At 39.7% G+C, this 16,509-nt stretch overlaps 1 protein-coding gene across 1 annotated transcript in view; it reads left to right on the forward strand.

Annotated features, from left to right (window-relative positions):
* Positions 1-14,766, forward strand: part of T265_05429 (hypothetical protein) — a gene marked incomplete at both ends in the record, with an annotated part of 73,453 nt that extends 58,687 nt beyond the window's left edge. The window contains one exon of the mRNA XM_009170436.1: positions 14,563-14,766. Coding sequence (XP_009168700.1) covers positions 14,563-14,766 — 204 coding nt within the window. The remainder of the gene's footprint in view (positions 1-14,562) is intronic.
* Between the last annotated feature and the right edge of the window lie 1,743 nt (positions 14,767-16,509).

Here is a 16,509-nt window from a genome sequence, read left to right on the forward strand (position 1 = left end):
TATATGTAAACGTCGCTTGTAAAAGTTACTTGTGGTAGGCTGCTTGTGTCCATGTGTCTGTGTCCATGGTCAAAATTTTGGTATATTGCGTAGGGCTAGTGACAGTTTGACAGACGACTTCTGATCCATTCGTGTACTGCGCAATTGCCATGCAAAGTGTTTTGTCCCCAGTAAAACAGACTTCTTCACTGCGCATTTGGGTGAACGATTTCCCCTCACCCTTCTGCGTAGCCCTATCGCTCTCTGATTGCTTTGGTGACTTGCGAGAATCTGTTTCTCTCGAGGACAGGTAGATGTAGGTAGTGGAGCCCTCATTTCACTTCCTACAGGATTTGTACAATTTCCTTTCTCTGATGTGTGATCCACTGGGCTAACTTGGTACTCAGTCTGCATGAATGCAGCCTTGTTTGTCTCAAATTGGATGATTATTGTGGAAGTTCATTATTACATATGGACGTGCTACATTCCTGCGGAAATTTTATTCCACAGATGTCTGTTTTGAACTCCCTGTTTTCAAAATATGTACGAACTTGAGTATTCCATTGTTTCTCATCTCCGTTAAGTAACCATTTCTAATATTCAACATTTTCATTTCAGTTTCATTCATTGGATGATTGCAATAGTGTCATTTGTCTAGCGAATCCGTGTCTCCAGGTTTGTGTCCGGAGGTACGAACTGTTCCTTTATATTTTGTGTAACAAATGCATAAATCGAAAATCCTGTGTTTACACCCGTAGTTTTTCTTGTGATTTCCATAGTCATGCATATGCTGCGCCGCTTCTGAAGGTAATCTTAGTATTGTGCCTGCAAACGACCAGGCGAACTCCAGGTCTTCTGATGCAAGCAAAGAGCTCACATCGGGAGAAAGCGTTATATTATCTTCTTTATCTTAAACAGTCCTCGTTCATTAATAAAAGTAACCGGAATTGTTTATTGGTGAAGTAACGATGACAAATGGCAACCACCTCTGCGGCGCTTCCTGTAGCTTCCTAATGTAGCCTCTGAGGCTGAAATGATTGGTTGTAAGCCTGTTGTTGTTATGTGCATTTTGGGAGTCCATATAAGTCTGGGGAGCCCAAGTCTTGGACTCCAATCCTCTAGTGTTCTCGCTGTGGTCACATAAATCGGCGGAGTTTTCCTAAAGTCATTTTTTCATAGTTTACTGATACAACATATTTACTTTGGTCGATGTCGTGATTGGTGGTCCCATCGGTTTGTAGAATTTTTCGTTCATTGTTTTATTCTTGCCTGTACAAAGTGAATATCTTGTGCCATTTGTTGGCGAGTAGTATGACCATCGCCTTTCCTTTATTTAGTTCGACCCGCGCTTAATTTTTCCGGTACACAGGTTACCATATACTTTGTGTGGCAGCGTTAACCTTTGAATGCTGCAGAGTGTCCTCTTGAAGTTGCGTGTATCTCAATACTGCTTGTGGGCTAGGTGGGCACTGTAGGTTCAGGCAATATTGAGGATTTAAATTTAAGTAGGCTGATTAGAACATTATGTCTTGCTTTTTCAGCGTTCTTCTATAGATGGCGGCCATCCCCGGATCTCGGATTCGTTCATTCATTCGACGCCCTGAAGTTAGGAGTTTCGTGTTTGTTATCACTAAACATACCAAATAAGTCGAAAAATATTCTAAAAAATCTGATTGGTCTAACACGTCTGGTTTGATCAGCGTTTGTTATGGACCAACTGTTGCGTGTGGTCGTGCGCAAAATATATATTATGCTGTCTCTCCGTGGAAGCTTTATATATTGACTGATTTACTTCAGATTTAACACGATGAGCCCTCACAGCCATTGTGCCTGAGGTCCTGTTCATTAATGTCATCAATGTGTTTAATGTGCTACTTCCAACGGGATGAACCAATTCAAGGGCAATCTTTCCAACATAGAGCCATTTAAATTCAGAAGAGGGGGAGACTCATTCAATGTTTCCGGGATTATTCCGAAACCCTTACATATGTGGAATTGCGTGTGTTGCTGGATTGGGCGCTGGCTAATTCTATGTTTCTCGTGGTGCGCCAAATCACCTGTAATAATTTCCGGAACTGCCGGGAGAGAAGTGAATTTGGAAGCTCTAAACAAAAACTATCAATTGAGATACATAATGTATTCACCAGCATTAAGAGTCAAATTTGTCTAAATGACATTCTGAAGAGAGGAAACAACAGAGGCTTCAGATGACATTAGAAATTCACTATTCTAATTTAATTGGATGAAGACGTCATGTAGTACGAGACAGAATGAAGACAGTATCATTTGTCACGCTGTTTGTGTATCAGACTCTTAAGTTAGCGCACTTGAGAAGCTCACCGAGCTTACTAGCCAGATCTCTTGACAACAGGATTGCTATGCTGCACTTGAGATTCATATCAAATAAACAGAAATGAAGTGAAAAAATTGCCTGCTAATTATTTCAACAAGTAAGCCGTTCTCGGGTATCGGAAAATATCGAAATCCAATTGGCAAAAGAACCTAATCTGATTGGTGCGAAATAGTTGAAGAGAATTACTTCGTGGCTTATTTGGGGCAAACAAGTGCGAATTATATGATGACTGAATTTCAGGCAATCTTAATATTCGACTCACTGTTATCTGTTATTACTAATTCTACAATTTCTAAAATGCGCCAACTATTAGCTAATTAATTTTTAATGGCCTGACGGTCGGTTTCTTTGTCGGTTTTTCTGAGCCTCGAGATAAAAAGTATACTGCCCTGCCATTGTAGCTTAACACATGTGTTTGCAGTACATTTTGATGAACCCGATTGGCACACTTGACGTAAAATATAAACTCACAGTTATTAATCATCTTTTCAAACAACTGAAAATATTAAATTACGGATGCCCGACATTGGGGCAATAATTTTTGACCGGATTCACCATAAGCCAAGGGTCTCAAATTATAACGTTTGAATTTCACAACATTTTGCAATATTGGTACTTACTTGCTGGGATCTTGAAGGTGCTACAAACTTCTGTTGAAAGACAAAACGTATTTCCACGTCGAGCACCTCCGATACACTCTTGTTTGATTTGTGAATTTGGATGCACACATGAGCGCACGAGGTAGGAGCAGATACATTTGTGATTAATGAAATTCTAGCAAAATTACTCATGAATTTAGAAATTTTACGGTTACATTTCTAAATAAAAAACTGCTGATTAATTTTTGATCTCAATGAGCGAAGAACCGAAAACATTTCCAACATGTTTACACTAATCGCGTGGCATTACTCACTTTTCCATTCCTCATTATCTTGCAAAGCCCAGTCTGCATTTGGTATAAAAATTGATTTACATATACCAACAAAGAGAATGAAAAAAACTGTAAATTATTTTGGATAAACAAAACCCGTGACGTTTTATTTAATAATTTATTGCGAGCGCCCGGACAGATACCAGCCCGGGTTATAAAGATAAATGTTAATCAATAAACGGGTAGTCCGTATTCATAGCATGATTAAGGATTGGATAAGTTTATTTTGCTCATTTCATCTTGTTTATGGGCTCACTGAAATACAAAGGCTAAGGAAAACGGTCGACTTGTCACCTAATATTTTACAAACACTCATAGTCAGTATCCTATTAATTATATGGAAGAAGTCTGATGATCAGAATCCCAGGGTCAAAAAATGCTTAACCGGGCAGCGTACGCACTCTATGTTATGTCGTTTGTAGATAAGGTGTTTGGAAACAGCCCTGATTACCGCTTTCAATTTTTACCGACTAGCTGTGTAACGAAATCTCACCTACCTTGAGGACGTTGCGGTGACATTTAATTTCATATTTGTAAACAAAATGAAAAATCTGCTTCAAACGCAAGACTCTCGAGTTATTCATGGACAAACCTAAGGTGCTGATATTACAGGCAAGTGCCAAAGTTGCAAAACAAGCTGTTTGCCGAAAATGTGTTTGCAGACGGGCCGTCCGCTTGAGGACTTCATGACAATTTCTTTGAAACGGCTTTATCTAGAGTGAAATCAAATGCTTTAACGAAGCTTACCCTCGCAGTATCTCTGGATGCTCCCGAGGCACTCCCCTAAAATATTAAAATATAGTAACTAGTGATGATTAACCCAATTCTACAATTTAAGTAAAATCGTGACGCTTAGGTACTGTTTGCCAGAGTGTTTTCCAAATTGCGGCAAACTAAGCCGTAATTACGAAGCTTACTTGAAAGATATATAAATGTGAGAAAATATGAGGGTGTAAAGGTGCAGAAACTTTTCACGATGTGTGCATGCGAGGAACAATCGATGCTAGACACGGTTATAATAAACGTCAGTGGATGCGAGAGAAGCCGAGAAAGTGTGGAGGTTATTAGAGTTTAGAGTAAGTTAGGTGTAATTCGGAAATAATTACTATTCACTTTGTTCGGCGTAATCACAGCTGAGAATTCTCAAATCCCTGTACAAAGAGTCATCTCGAACGTATCGGTTGGTGTAAGATTAATGTACGTCAGCTGTCTGTGTATGCCGTCAGTATGTGCGTATACCAACGTCCGATTATCTCACAATGCCCGAACAAATTCATCAGAAGGAATGGGTAAAGCGCGATTCGGAGGAAACTGACTTACCAACACAATTGAAATCTTTCTCATCAGTGGGAACTTTGGGAAACAAGGGCGCGCAATATACGTTGTACAAGAAGGTGAATTTACGGGATTGCGTTTGACGGTTCAGCCTCTTATTAAACCCCTCGATTGTATTATTCCTTCAAATTTGTCATTGAGAATCTTCTGTTATTTATTGACGCAAGCATAGAGTTAGAAATTTATTTCGAACGTTTTCGGGGCAAGCAACTCAAAATATACTAATGCAGCACACCAGGATTTGGGTAGGAAAAGAGTGAACCCAGGGAGCTGGGAAGTCAGGCACGATTGTTAACCGCTTCAACTTCATCTTCAAACTGTTCCATTGGCTGCTTTGTTAGCAGTATTCGGAACAAGTCCTATAGTGAAAGAGGACTGTTTGCTAGGCATGTTCTTCAAACCGGGAGGTTGTAGTTGATTTGAGAGGATATCAGATCACTCGAGAATACTGGGGTTAGTGGTTTAAAAACCTAATGCGAGCGTGGACACAAGTCCACCTGCCGAAGTAGCAGCTCACTACTACTCAGAGTATCTCCAGTAGAGTGTAATTTCTTTAAGTCAGCCGAACATCTCTTAAAAATTCACATTTAATTTCACCAATTTTCGCTATCGAATAACAGTGTGTGGCATTCGGCCACTCTCTAAAATTGCAAGTTATTATGTTTTGGTGATACAGCTGTCAGTTTAAAAAATGACGGTAACAGTGCACTGAGTTTCTCAACGGTCGTTTAGGCCAACCACGTAGATGAACATTTAACGGTTAATTTAATGGTGGTAAGCCGCTCGTAAAGCAAAACAACTCCTTCTCACATGTTCATCAGGTTCCACTGCAAACTATTGTGTTCATTGGGCGAATGTTACCAAAATAAAATGGAAATTCATGATGAAAACATTCAAGAGGTCTCAGATGAAACGCAGAGGAGCTTACTTGTACCTGGTTCCATATTGCATTGTACTAATGGGAAAATGAAGCAATACCAGTTTGCAAAACTATCGCAAAGGGGCGTCTACTATTCAAGCTCCATATATTTTGCGCACAGCTACACATACGCTGTGACCAACACCACGTTTTACTTGCAAAATTAATTCCGCAGGAAATTATGGAAACTGTTGTCAATAGCAGCTTCTCAATTCCCTACACCGGCACTTGCGCTAATCAGTTATTTTTGTTTTCATACATTATCTTTGTGACGAAAACCTAATTAGTGAGAGCCACATGGCGAGTTTGGTTGATGAATTGAACAAAGACTTACCTGTGCATTTAGTGTAAGCATCTTGTTCAACTACCGGGTTACTGTTGATTTCCGCAACTATGGATGTAATGCAAATATGTCAAGAATATGGAATGATTCGGGCAAAATAGCAGCAAGACTTAAGTAAAACTCAGTGCTCACCGAAGAAACAGATTACAATGGCTTGAAAACTGAAATATTGGAGCCGAAACATTTTGCTTTATGCCATCGCAAACTGCATTTTATATGCGAACTCCATACAAATTTCAAGGTCTTTCTTCAATAGACACTGTTAGTTAATTTTGCATACTCCAATGTGGTCAGCAAATCAGTTGCACTGAAACCCAATTTGCGGTCAAATAAAGCGATAGAGCAGACAGGCACGTGACTGTTTGAGCGGTTAATATTCGTCCGATTTACATGGTGCGAATTGGGATTATCGAATTGTTAGTACTGAGAATGCACGCGAACTTCCGTTCATGGTGAAGCAGAAACGAGTGCCCGTTTGTTCTACCGCTGTTTAATGTGTAATCACATTAAAAACCTGAAAATGTCACAACATGCTGAATTTGAAGTCATTTACTCTGCAGAAATTTTAACTTCTAATTTACCCTCCATAACTCGGTCTCTTTTCTCTTTTGGCAAGGTATGATTTTACGCTAATATCTGTGTACGAATGAACTTATATGGGACTTTGCATTGATATTACTAGGAAACACGTATGTTGCACACAATACTGTATATCGCAGTTGGGTTGATCAAATAATCGACCAGCAGTTCGTTGAACTGGTCAATCAAATCAAATCAAATTGAAAACTGTGAGGTGGAATGTATCACAGTGCGATTTCCAAAAATAGTCGTAAATGAATGCGCTAACCAATTAAAATTTCGGTATTGTTTTGGTTTTACCGCGATTGTCTGATATACAACGCTGCTCAGCTTCTGCTTTCGGAGACGAATAAGTTACCCCGGTTTGGATGGATTTCCTGCTGCTCAAGTTGCCGTGTGATGATGGCACATAAAACATGAAAATCTTTCGGAAGATGAGCAGAAGTCCTTGTTTCTCAAAATTTGTACAGATGTGTTTTTGCAATGCGTCAAAGGAGCTTCAGAGTAACAAAGCCCTCATGCTGCCAGTCTCAATCCGAATAGCACAGTGCTGAATATTTTTATAAAACGGCCGCGGTACATTTGGTTTGCAACGCATGTCGTAGAATTATATTAACATGGAATAAGAAGCACGAAATTCCATATTTATGGTATGTTGGAACGCTTTTGCTTTACTATAACTTTGTTTTCGTCACTATGAGCCTCTTCAGGTTCTACTCAAAACCATCATAGGGCAGCTTTTTCTGACACTATTTTTCTCTAAGTTCACGTCTCTGTAAACCGGAGCCGTAATACAATACGAAATCATCTATGTTTTGCGCCATCACTAATTTGAAGGACACGACAATTTCGAAGTCAACGATGACATCGGGGTTAGCCGTACAGTTTTTAACATGCTTTTCTGATATTGATGACAACGAGAAAAATCAGGCTTGAATCTTGGTGCTTGATAGTGAATTGAGTACGAACTCAACTGTTTTAGACAATCTCATGGGTTCTCGAGTGTGTTTGACTTAACCAGACTAAAGCATGGAAAGCGGACTGCTTATAATACTCGGTCCAATTTCAGTTTATTCATCATATTTTTCATGGTTTACTCTACCTTAATTCATGATCGCGTAATAGGGAAATGTGATATAGTGCGTGTTTTGTGTGCTTCTTACATCAGAGTTTCTTTATTTCATTTCCACACGTGAACGCAAAACTCTGTGTTTAATACCAGTAACTAAGATTCGTTTCGCCATTTCAACAAATCTAACCCGTGCCACCACTTCGGGCTGATCGCTCCATTTCATCGTAACTTAGGATTTCGTGCACAAAACAGGTGAGCTTGACCAAATTGTGATGAGGTAATCTTAATGCAAGGTTTTGTCTGGTCGAACTCACATGACCATGTGGTCGTGCGATTCGCTCATATGACCTAGATTCAATTTCACCGAACCTTGATGCGCAACAAGCGTTTCACTAAGGATTTTTTAAACACAAATTACCTTGACTTGCGGAGTATCTGGTTCCACTCAACGGGGCACCTCGTCGTTTCAGTCTCTTTTGCATCCAGTAATTTTTTTGCTAGTTTTCCTAGCCTGTTCCCTAGCCGCCAGCAGATATACTGTTATTGAATGATTTTGTCACTGAAATGATCGATTGTTTCTTCGAATCGTCAGAGAGGTTGGTAAATTCATCAAAACAAATGATGGAATAAATATCAGGAATGTGGGAGCAAACTCACAAATGCAAAGCATGTTTCGCTGTATGGGACGCGTGATGTACGAAGCCCAGCAAACAATTGTATTTGCATTTTGAAACCACCAGAACATCATAATGATCACTTAAATTAAATTTAAATTTAAATTTAAAAGTGTTAAATGTCACTCTTAAGCGTAAGCGCATTTTTAAATGGCCTAAAGACCAGCAAAGTAAAAAAAATCAATTCGCAAATGTTTCGTCACAAGTTGAGGAAAAATAATCGGTGGGTTAACCACCTCTTCATGGCTGTAGGTATATAGTTTGCAAAGGGCATTGTTAAGATATAAGCTCAGCTACTATTAATAAACGTCACAATTGAAAGTCCACTGAGTGGTGTTATAGTTTCCATTTCTTGCATCAAGTTGCTCGAACAGATGCAGAGATTTATGGCCGTCATTTCTTCTTTCGATTGTTTTGTTCGTTAAGAAGAAATGATGGACGAAAATGTTGGCATATGTTGGGGTAATTGGAAGCAACAACTGCAGACCTCACGCAGCGTAGAAAACACGATCGGATCAGTGAGACTCCAGACGCGATGCTGTACGACAGCCAAGCAATTTATAGCTCAGAGATGCTCCTCGGAAACTATTTATGTGCAAGCTACTCAACAGCTTAGTAGTGATACCTAGTCGAATGGTAACGAAACGTCTGCAGACGCACTACCAAGCTCAACAAATTAATCAACAGTTAATTAAACAGTCATCAATTAATATACCCAATTTTCTGATTTCCAACACATTTTATAGCGTTGTGTTCAAATTTTCTTCAGTGCTTTCCAGTAGCAGACAAAGTGGTGTGAATGAAAATTAGATTATGTTAAAAATACCAGTTCATCTGGTTCAAGATATATCTGTTTCGCAGGCGGATGTTAGGGGACCCAGAAGTATAAAGTGCTCGTGACTAGTGAAATCTATGCAGGCAGGTTTCCTAAGCATCCCATGTGGGAACAGAACGTCATTTTGAAGAAGGGTCAAATTTCCGTCTATCTTATTGTATTTTCAATGCTTTTTTCTTCGAATTGGCCAGTTTGCTCATCGAACCCATCCATTTTTAGTAAATCGCTTGTATCGCTGTCACATTGATTGGATCACACTATAGTGGATGGTATGTTGGATTCATATGGAACAGTCTTAGTTGGAGCAGATTTCCTTTACCCAAATCATCTGTTAAGGCTATTTTTGTGAACGTTTCGGATTTTGTCAGCTCTCAGGATGACACACGATTACTTTGCAGCCATTATTATTGTAATTGAGACTATACTGGTCATGAAATTTTTGCTAATCACGACGTTTGCTCGAATTTATCCGGGCATTTTAATTCACTAAACTATCGGCGTGTTGGAATTACTTTCCAAAATCTTTCCAGTCTGAACAACGTTTCTCCTGTTGCTTTATGATTAACTAACTTACATATTTTGCGATGCTTGTTCAAATTTCAACATGAATATCTATATGGGGTCCGATTTTCCACATTCATTCCGAATAAGGCACCGCAGCCACAACCTCTTGCCGAATGAGTGATATCTATTCCACTATCCTCTGGAGCACAGAAAAAGTTTGTGACAAACCACGGGGGAGTGCTCATGCAGAAATTCTCACAATCCAGCTAATCAGTTGGTGATTAAACTGCCGGAATCTACGCCATACGTTTTTTGTTTACTAAGCAACCGGGACTTCCGCAAGCCAAATCCTGGTTAGCGCCGCCATGTCGACAACGATGCAACAATCAAAACCAAAGAGTTTCTGCATATCCGACCATCCCTACCAATACGTATACCTGAGGTCTCTTGAAAAGCATGTAACTGTGAAACCATATTTCTGCACGGAATTGTATTACTTTTTTAATCTTATACGAATTCATGAGTGCCCCAAAATATTTTAAGTTGTTTAAACTATGTTTATTCGTGCTTTTAGCCCAGCGTTCAGAGGATATGTGATGGCGTCCATGTGCACAAATTTTATATAACTTTGGTACGTCCTCGATTTCAATTACAAAACGACTTCGATCTCAAGATTTTGCCTAGAGCATATCCTTCTTCCATAATCGGACGTCGGAATTATTCCGTATGATTAACCAATGGTAGTTTCTTTTTTTTCAAATCTTCGACAAACTTTGTAGAAACCCGTACGTGTAAGCTGTACACTGAGATTTGTAAAGCAGCAAAATATTCGTGTGATCAATATTTCAGGTCACCAAGTCAACTCGCCACTTTTGTAGCTGCCGCTCAAAGCAGGCATGTAAAAGGAAAATTCTAGATTTTGGGCTACCGAGTGCGGCCAAAACCAATATGTTTTGCGAGGCGGTCATAAACTTCTTTCGATGTCTCGGTAGCTAAATGAGGGGTATCAAATTTGAGTGTCAAACCCTAATTTTTCAATGGTAGGTAGTGATACCACCGTTAATGTGATTGACCGTCACACGTGGAGTACAGGTTAGAAGTTTTTGAAAAAATTCTGCCAAAAAGATTGATTTTGCCCACGGTGCAAGCATTCAGATTTAGAGATGAACAATTAGCATTAGGCGATTCAACAGATCTGTAGGATAAATGTAATGTGGAAATACGTAAACTGCCTGATGAAACGACGGACCAGTTACTCATCGAAGCAGCTCGAATGTTTAGTTGACGCAATGGTCTACAGTGGGTTTTATCTAACGTTTGCTCTATATGCAAGTTTTTTATAAGACTTCGTTGGAGCACTGATTCAGCCAGCCAGGGCGAATTCCTGGATAATTCCTAGGTAAACAGTGATTCATCAAATCATATTCAGTCGCTAGTCAATACAGCCAATATATATATATATATATATATGATTTAGCCAATAAATGACGGAGCGTTGTCCGGGATTATAGCTTGCTATCATCTTCACCGTCCATAAGTCTATCGCAAAAAAATTGAACAACGCGCACTGTTCTACGTTACAGGGTACGAAGCAATCACTGGATTGACCTGGTTGTTTCCAATTTGTGGTGAACTGGCTTTTTCATAAACCCTATCAAGTTCTCCACCAAACATGTATCCAGCGGTTGCTTTATACGGACTTTACAAAATTCGTGACGGTTGCCCGATAGGTGTAGAATTACAATAACGATAGTGCCCTGACATGAATTGCATTAGGCCGGGTATGTGAAGTCAGGCTCTCAAAATTCAGAATCAGCGTTTTTATATTCCAATATATATATATATGTATGAATAAGTCAATGAATACAAGGGAACAAAGGGGATTCTACAGACTTTCACGTTTAGCAAGGATTTTTATTTGATTTTCAAAATGCGCTGTGGCACTATAGTGTTCAACGATTGTTCTAGAGACTGCTGTTTGGGTCGATAGTGGTCAATCTATCCGAGGGGCTTAGCATTTCGGTTGCAAACATGTCACCACTAGTCGAGGTGACATCATGTGAAGGCAGGTTTTACCGAAAGCGCGCGTGACTGGTAAAATGCGATAACACTGCATGTATTCCGAGAAGATCCCAAATGTGTGTATATTGTAATCAGGTTTAACCAAACGGTATACTAAATAGAACAAGTTATTCTGGTCCTTACAGAAAGTGGTCACCAAATCATGCATTATGAATAATTACTTCAAATTACAAAATATCACATGAATAAAAATAACTCACATAAGCAACAAAATATGAACGGTGACTCGTGGTATATTAGGGGCTCCCCAGTTGTGTTGTGAACAAAACCAACGTCAAATTTATCAAAGCCGAATAGTCCAATACTCGGGCCAATGAATGATAGTGTTGTGGTTCCCTAATTGTTCACGTGATATTCTTGACTATGAAGCCACAGCGTCTTGTGAGTCATGTGCGGAAGTGCAAAAACATTTAGGTGGTCGGTTTTTGTCAATACATCTACGTGTCTAGATAGTTATTTTCAAGACTGCAGCCTTTTTTGTAGTTCACGCCGGAATTCGCGTGCAGCGAAGCCACTGACAGTTGCTTGACAAAACAAGGTTGTAAGGTGGACGTTTGGTTGTCATGTATGACCGGGAGTATCCAGGTGTGTACTTGTGTGTAATTTCCTTGTGCCTAAGATACAATACCGGGAATAAGTTAGCGTCAAATTATAGCGCAGATTGCACTTTTGAATTGAAAGAAAAAAATTCGCTTTAGATTCATATTCTATACAGACTGAGGAGAATAAACCCAATGAGAAAATATGCATTAACTTGCAATATTCTTGTATAATTTCGAAACCTGGCAAATATATTTTTTATATATTTTATTTGGCTTCACTATTCTTCTAACGAAGAAGTAAACCATTGGCAGTGTAACTAATTTCCATACAATGGATACTTTGTCTTTTAATATGCCCACAGTGTGCAAGGCTACAAAAATGGCGTTGAACATGGCACACCAAATGTCGAAGTGAAACAGAATGTAGGAAACAAGAGGGAGACTTAGTTGACCTTTGACTAGTCGATAAAGAAGATAAATTCCATGTTCCAAAAGTCCCATCATTTGACAAATGGTAACTTGGATATTCGTAGAAAAATGCAGTTCCCCTGAAGTGTTGAGTTCTTGCACCAGCAAGAAGTCTTCCTCTGCACAGCGTTCAATAACCGATGCTTCAATGAGTACCGTCGAATTATGAAGTATGTGGCTACACAGACGCCATCAAGATTTTTAACCGTTGGTCTGCAAAGACAGACAAAAAATACTGCAATTTAAGACTCCTCGGGGGAATCTGTAATAAAACAACGCCCAATGAGACTGTAAGTGGTGACTAATAACATGTGAAATCCCCACGTTTTACGATCACGGCCCTCAAAGGCATCGCCTCTTAAGTCAACTCAAAGTAAATCGCGGGGAAGCGCTCGACATACCAATTGGGATATCATTAGCACTAGATCAGCTTTGAACTTTATATTACACCTAACAAAGCAGGAGAAACTGCTAGGCGGATCGCGGACTGGGGCATCGGGAATCTAATGCAGGTAAACAGTTCCTTATCTAGAAAGGCTTTATGTGAGTAACTTTCATAAACTTGGTATATCATTGCACTAGATCAGCTTTGAACTTTATATTACCCCTAACAAAGCAGGAGAAACTGCTAGGCGGATCTCGGACTGGGGCATCGGGAATCTAATGCAGGTAAACAGTTCCTTATCTAGAAAGGCTTTATGTGAGTAACTTTCATAAACTTGAGGCTGTGATGTATCGAGTGTTCATGTAAATTAGCACAATTATTGATGGAACATGACAACGGCACATATATGTAAACGTCGCTTGTAAAAGTTACTTGTGGTAGGCTGCTTGTGTCCATGTGTCAAAATTTTGGTATATTCCGTATGGCTAGTGGCAGTTTGGCAGGCGACTGCTCATTCATTCGTGTACTGGGCAATTGCCATGCAAGGTGTTTTTGTCCCCAGTAAAACAGACTTCTTCACTGCGCATTTGGGTGAACGATTTCCCCTCACCCTTCTGCGTAGCCCTATCGCTCTCTGATTGCTTTGGTGACTTGCGAGAATCTGTTTCTCTCGAGGACAGGTAGATGTAGGTAGTGGAGCCCTCATTTCACTTCCTACAGGATTTGTACAATTTCCTTTCTCTGATGTGTGATCCAGGGCTGACTTGGTATACAGTGTGCTTGAATAGAGCCTTGTTTATCTCAAGTTGGATGATTAGTAGTGTGGCTGCAAATGTCTAGGCGGGATCCAGGTCTTCTGATGCAAGCAAAGAGCTCACATCGGGAGAAAGCGTTATATTATCTTCTTTATCTTAAACAGCCCTCGTTCATTAATAAAAATAACCTGAACTTTTTATTGGTGAAGTAACGATGACAAATTTCCACCACCTCTACGGCGCTTTCTGTAGTTTCCTAATGTAGCCTCCGAGGCTGAAGCGATTGGTTGTAAACGTGTTGTTGTTATGTGCATTTTGGGAGTCCATATAAGTCTGGGGAGCCCAAGTCTTGGACTCCAATCTTTCAGTGCTCTCGCTGTGGTCAAATAAATCGGCGGGGTTTTCCTAAAGTCATTTTTTCACATTTTACTGATAAAACATATTTACATCAGTCATTTCCGATGTCATGATTGGTGGTCCCATCGGTTTGTAGAATTTTTCGTTCATTATTTTATTCTTGCCTGTACAAAGTGAATATCTTGTGCCATTTGTTGGCGAGTAGTATGACCACCGCCTTTCCTTTATTTAGTTCGACCCGCGCTTAATTTTTCCGGTACACAGGTTACCATATACTTTGTGTGGCAGCGTTAACCTTTGAATGCTGCAGAGTGTCCTCTTGAAGTTGCGTGTATCTCAATACTGCTTGTGGGCTAGGTGGGCACTGTAGGTTCAGGCAATATTGAGGATTTAAATTTAAGTAGGCTGATTAGAACATTATGTCTTGCTTTTTCAGCGTTCTTCTATAGATGGCGGGCATACCCGTATCTCGGATTCATTCTATCTCTCGTGCAGTCGGTTATTCTGACAATAGAAAACGGGACTTTGATAACAAAGGACCAATCATATTGAAGAAAATAATACCCAACGAGAATGGAAAATTCCATGTCGACCAAAGGACTTTCAGAATGGACCATAACGTACCAATCAAAAAGGGGCATGAAACACTCTAAATAACTGTACAGCAAAGTAGTAGGATGCGCAATTTACATATCAGTATAGCACGCAAACTGCAAAACGGGAAACAAGGTTACAGGAACAACAACAAAACATCATGAGCTCTTGCGGATGATGGTGAAATATCCGATCAAACACACACGGACGTTGCTTTCTCATCTGAAGTCAAAACGTTCGAAGAGCCTAGGCTAAGCCATTTTCAGACGCACCCAATATACCAATATTTCGGAGCGTGAACAAAACTGGCATTAGCTGTACGTCGTTGCCGACTATTGCATAACTGTGGTTTCTGGGTTCGCCACATGAAACTTCATGAAACGTCAATGTGAGCAGGTGGAGAATTCCTGTATACGAAGCTTCTCACATGAATTAGCTGCTCTGCGCACAGCCGCTTATTATCCGGAATTCCTTTCTGACAGCTCTGCGTCATAAATGCCCCTGAGATATATTTTCCAGTTAGTATTTGAGCGACGTTTGTCACACTTTTTCTCCCCCCTCTTACGAAAACTCTCGAAAGCTCTGAAATTAAATCCGGAATAATTTCGAATTTATTTACCCGCAAGTCGTCTTTGATGTGCTCCAAGAAGTAAGATACTGTTATTGAAATTATAATTAATAACTATACTTGGTTTCTATATAAAAACAACACACATTTGCTGAAATGTTCAACCATCGGTATTCCATCGGTATGTGCACTAGACCTATACAAACTTCCTGAAGATATAATGGGAATCAAAATAGGAGGTAAGGAGCGATATTCCAATGATTGTCTAAAGCTGCTAAAGTCTGCACTGGGAACCAGGCATTTTCGGGGGAATTACGGTACTGCTTTCTAGTACGAATAATCCACAGACAGATTAGGATAAAACTTGGACACCTCTATCCAACGTGTAAAGGCGTCTTCATCGTATCTTGACTATCCGGTGTTATTGTTCACCCAACCCTTTCAGCCACAGAGCACAACGCGGCTGCAACAAAGAATAGAAATAGGCTAAAACAGTTCCTTGTGTAACTAGAGAGGGGTCGTTAAACCAGACAAATAAAGAATGCTAAGATGTGGAATTCATGAGTGGGAATTTCGATTTGTCTTTGGATTATGAATGTGCAACTTTCAGAGATGCATTCCGTATAAGTACATTGTTGCAAATTTCTCAAATTAACCTTGCAAATTTTTCCACGCACTTTGGGGTTTCAGGCAGCATTTTGTCCTGTAAATCGACATTACAAAATAATCGTGACCCTTTCCTAAATATCGGACCTTACAGAATGCAGATTTATTTCACGATTTAGTTGTACAACTTGTCTTGGAGGGGAACTTTTATTACATGGCAAATGACGTCATAGTAGCACTTCACTCTACGAATTGTGATACCCAAATCACACATTCTACAAGACGTCCATTCTTACATGGGACATACAATAACCGTTAACTTACTGGGAGTTATATCTAGCATCGGCTCCGCTTTAGGTGGAAGTAAAATCAAAGTGGAGAAAACAAACTCGGTGTTTCAGCAGACCAGATTTTGAAGCCAACTGGGTTAAATAGGACAAAAATTTAGAAAAAAGATACTACGATGTACATTTTTGGAAACCTAACTCTCACATATTTTCACATGGCCTTGCAGCTAACTTCTCTTGCAACCTGAGCGGCAACAACAATAAACAACTTGATTTCCTAATAAATTATTCGGATGTTATTCATATTTCAAAGGTAAGCATCTGCTGCCTATTTAAGTTCC

This window comes from Opisthorchis viverrini (assembly GCF_000715545.1).
Source record: "Opisthorchis viverrini unplaced genomic scaffold opera_v5_103, whole genome shotgun sequence".
NCBI classification, from domain to species: Eukaryota; Metazoa; Platyhelminthes; class Trematoda; order Opisthorchiida; family Opisthorchiidae; genus Opisthorchis; species Opisthorchis viverrini.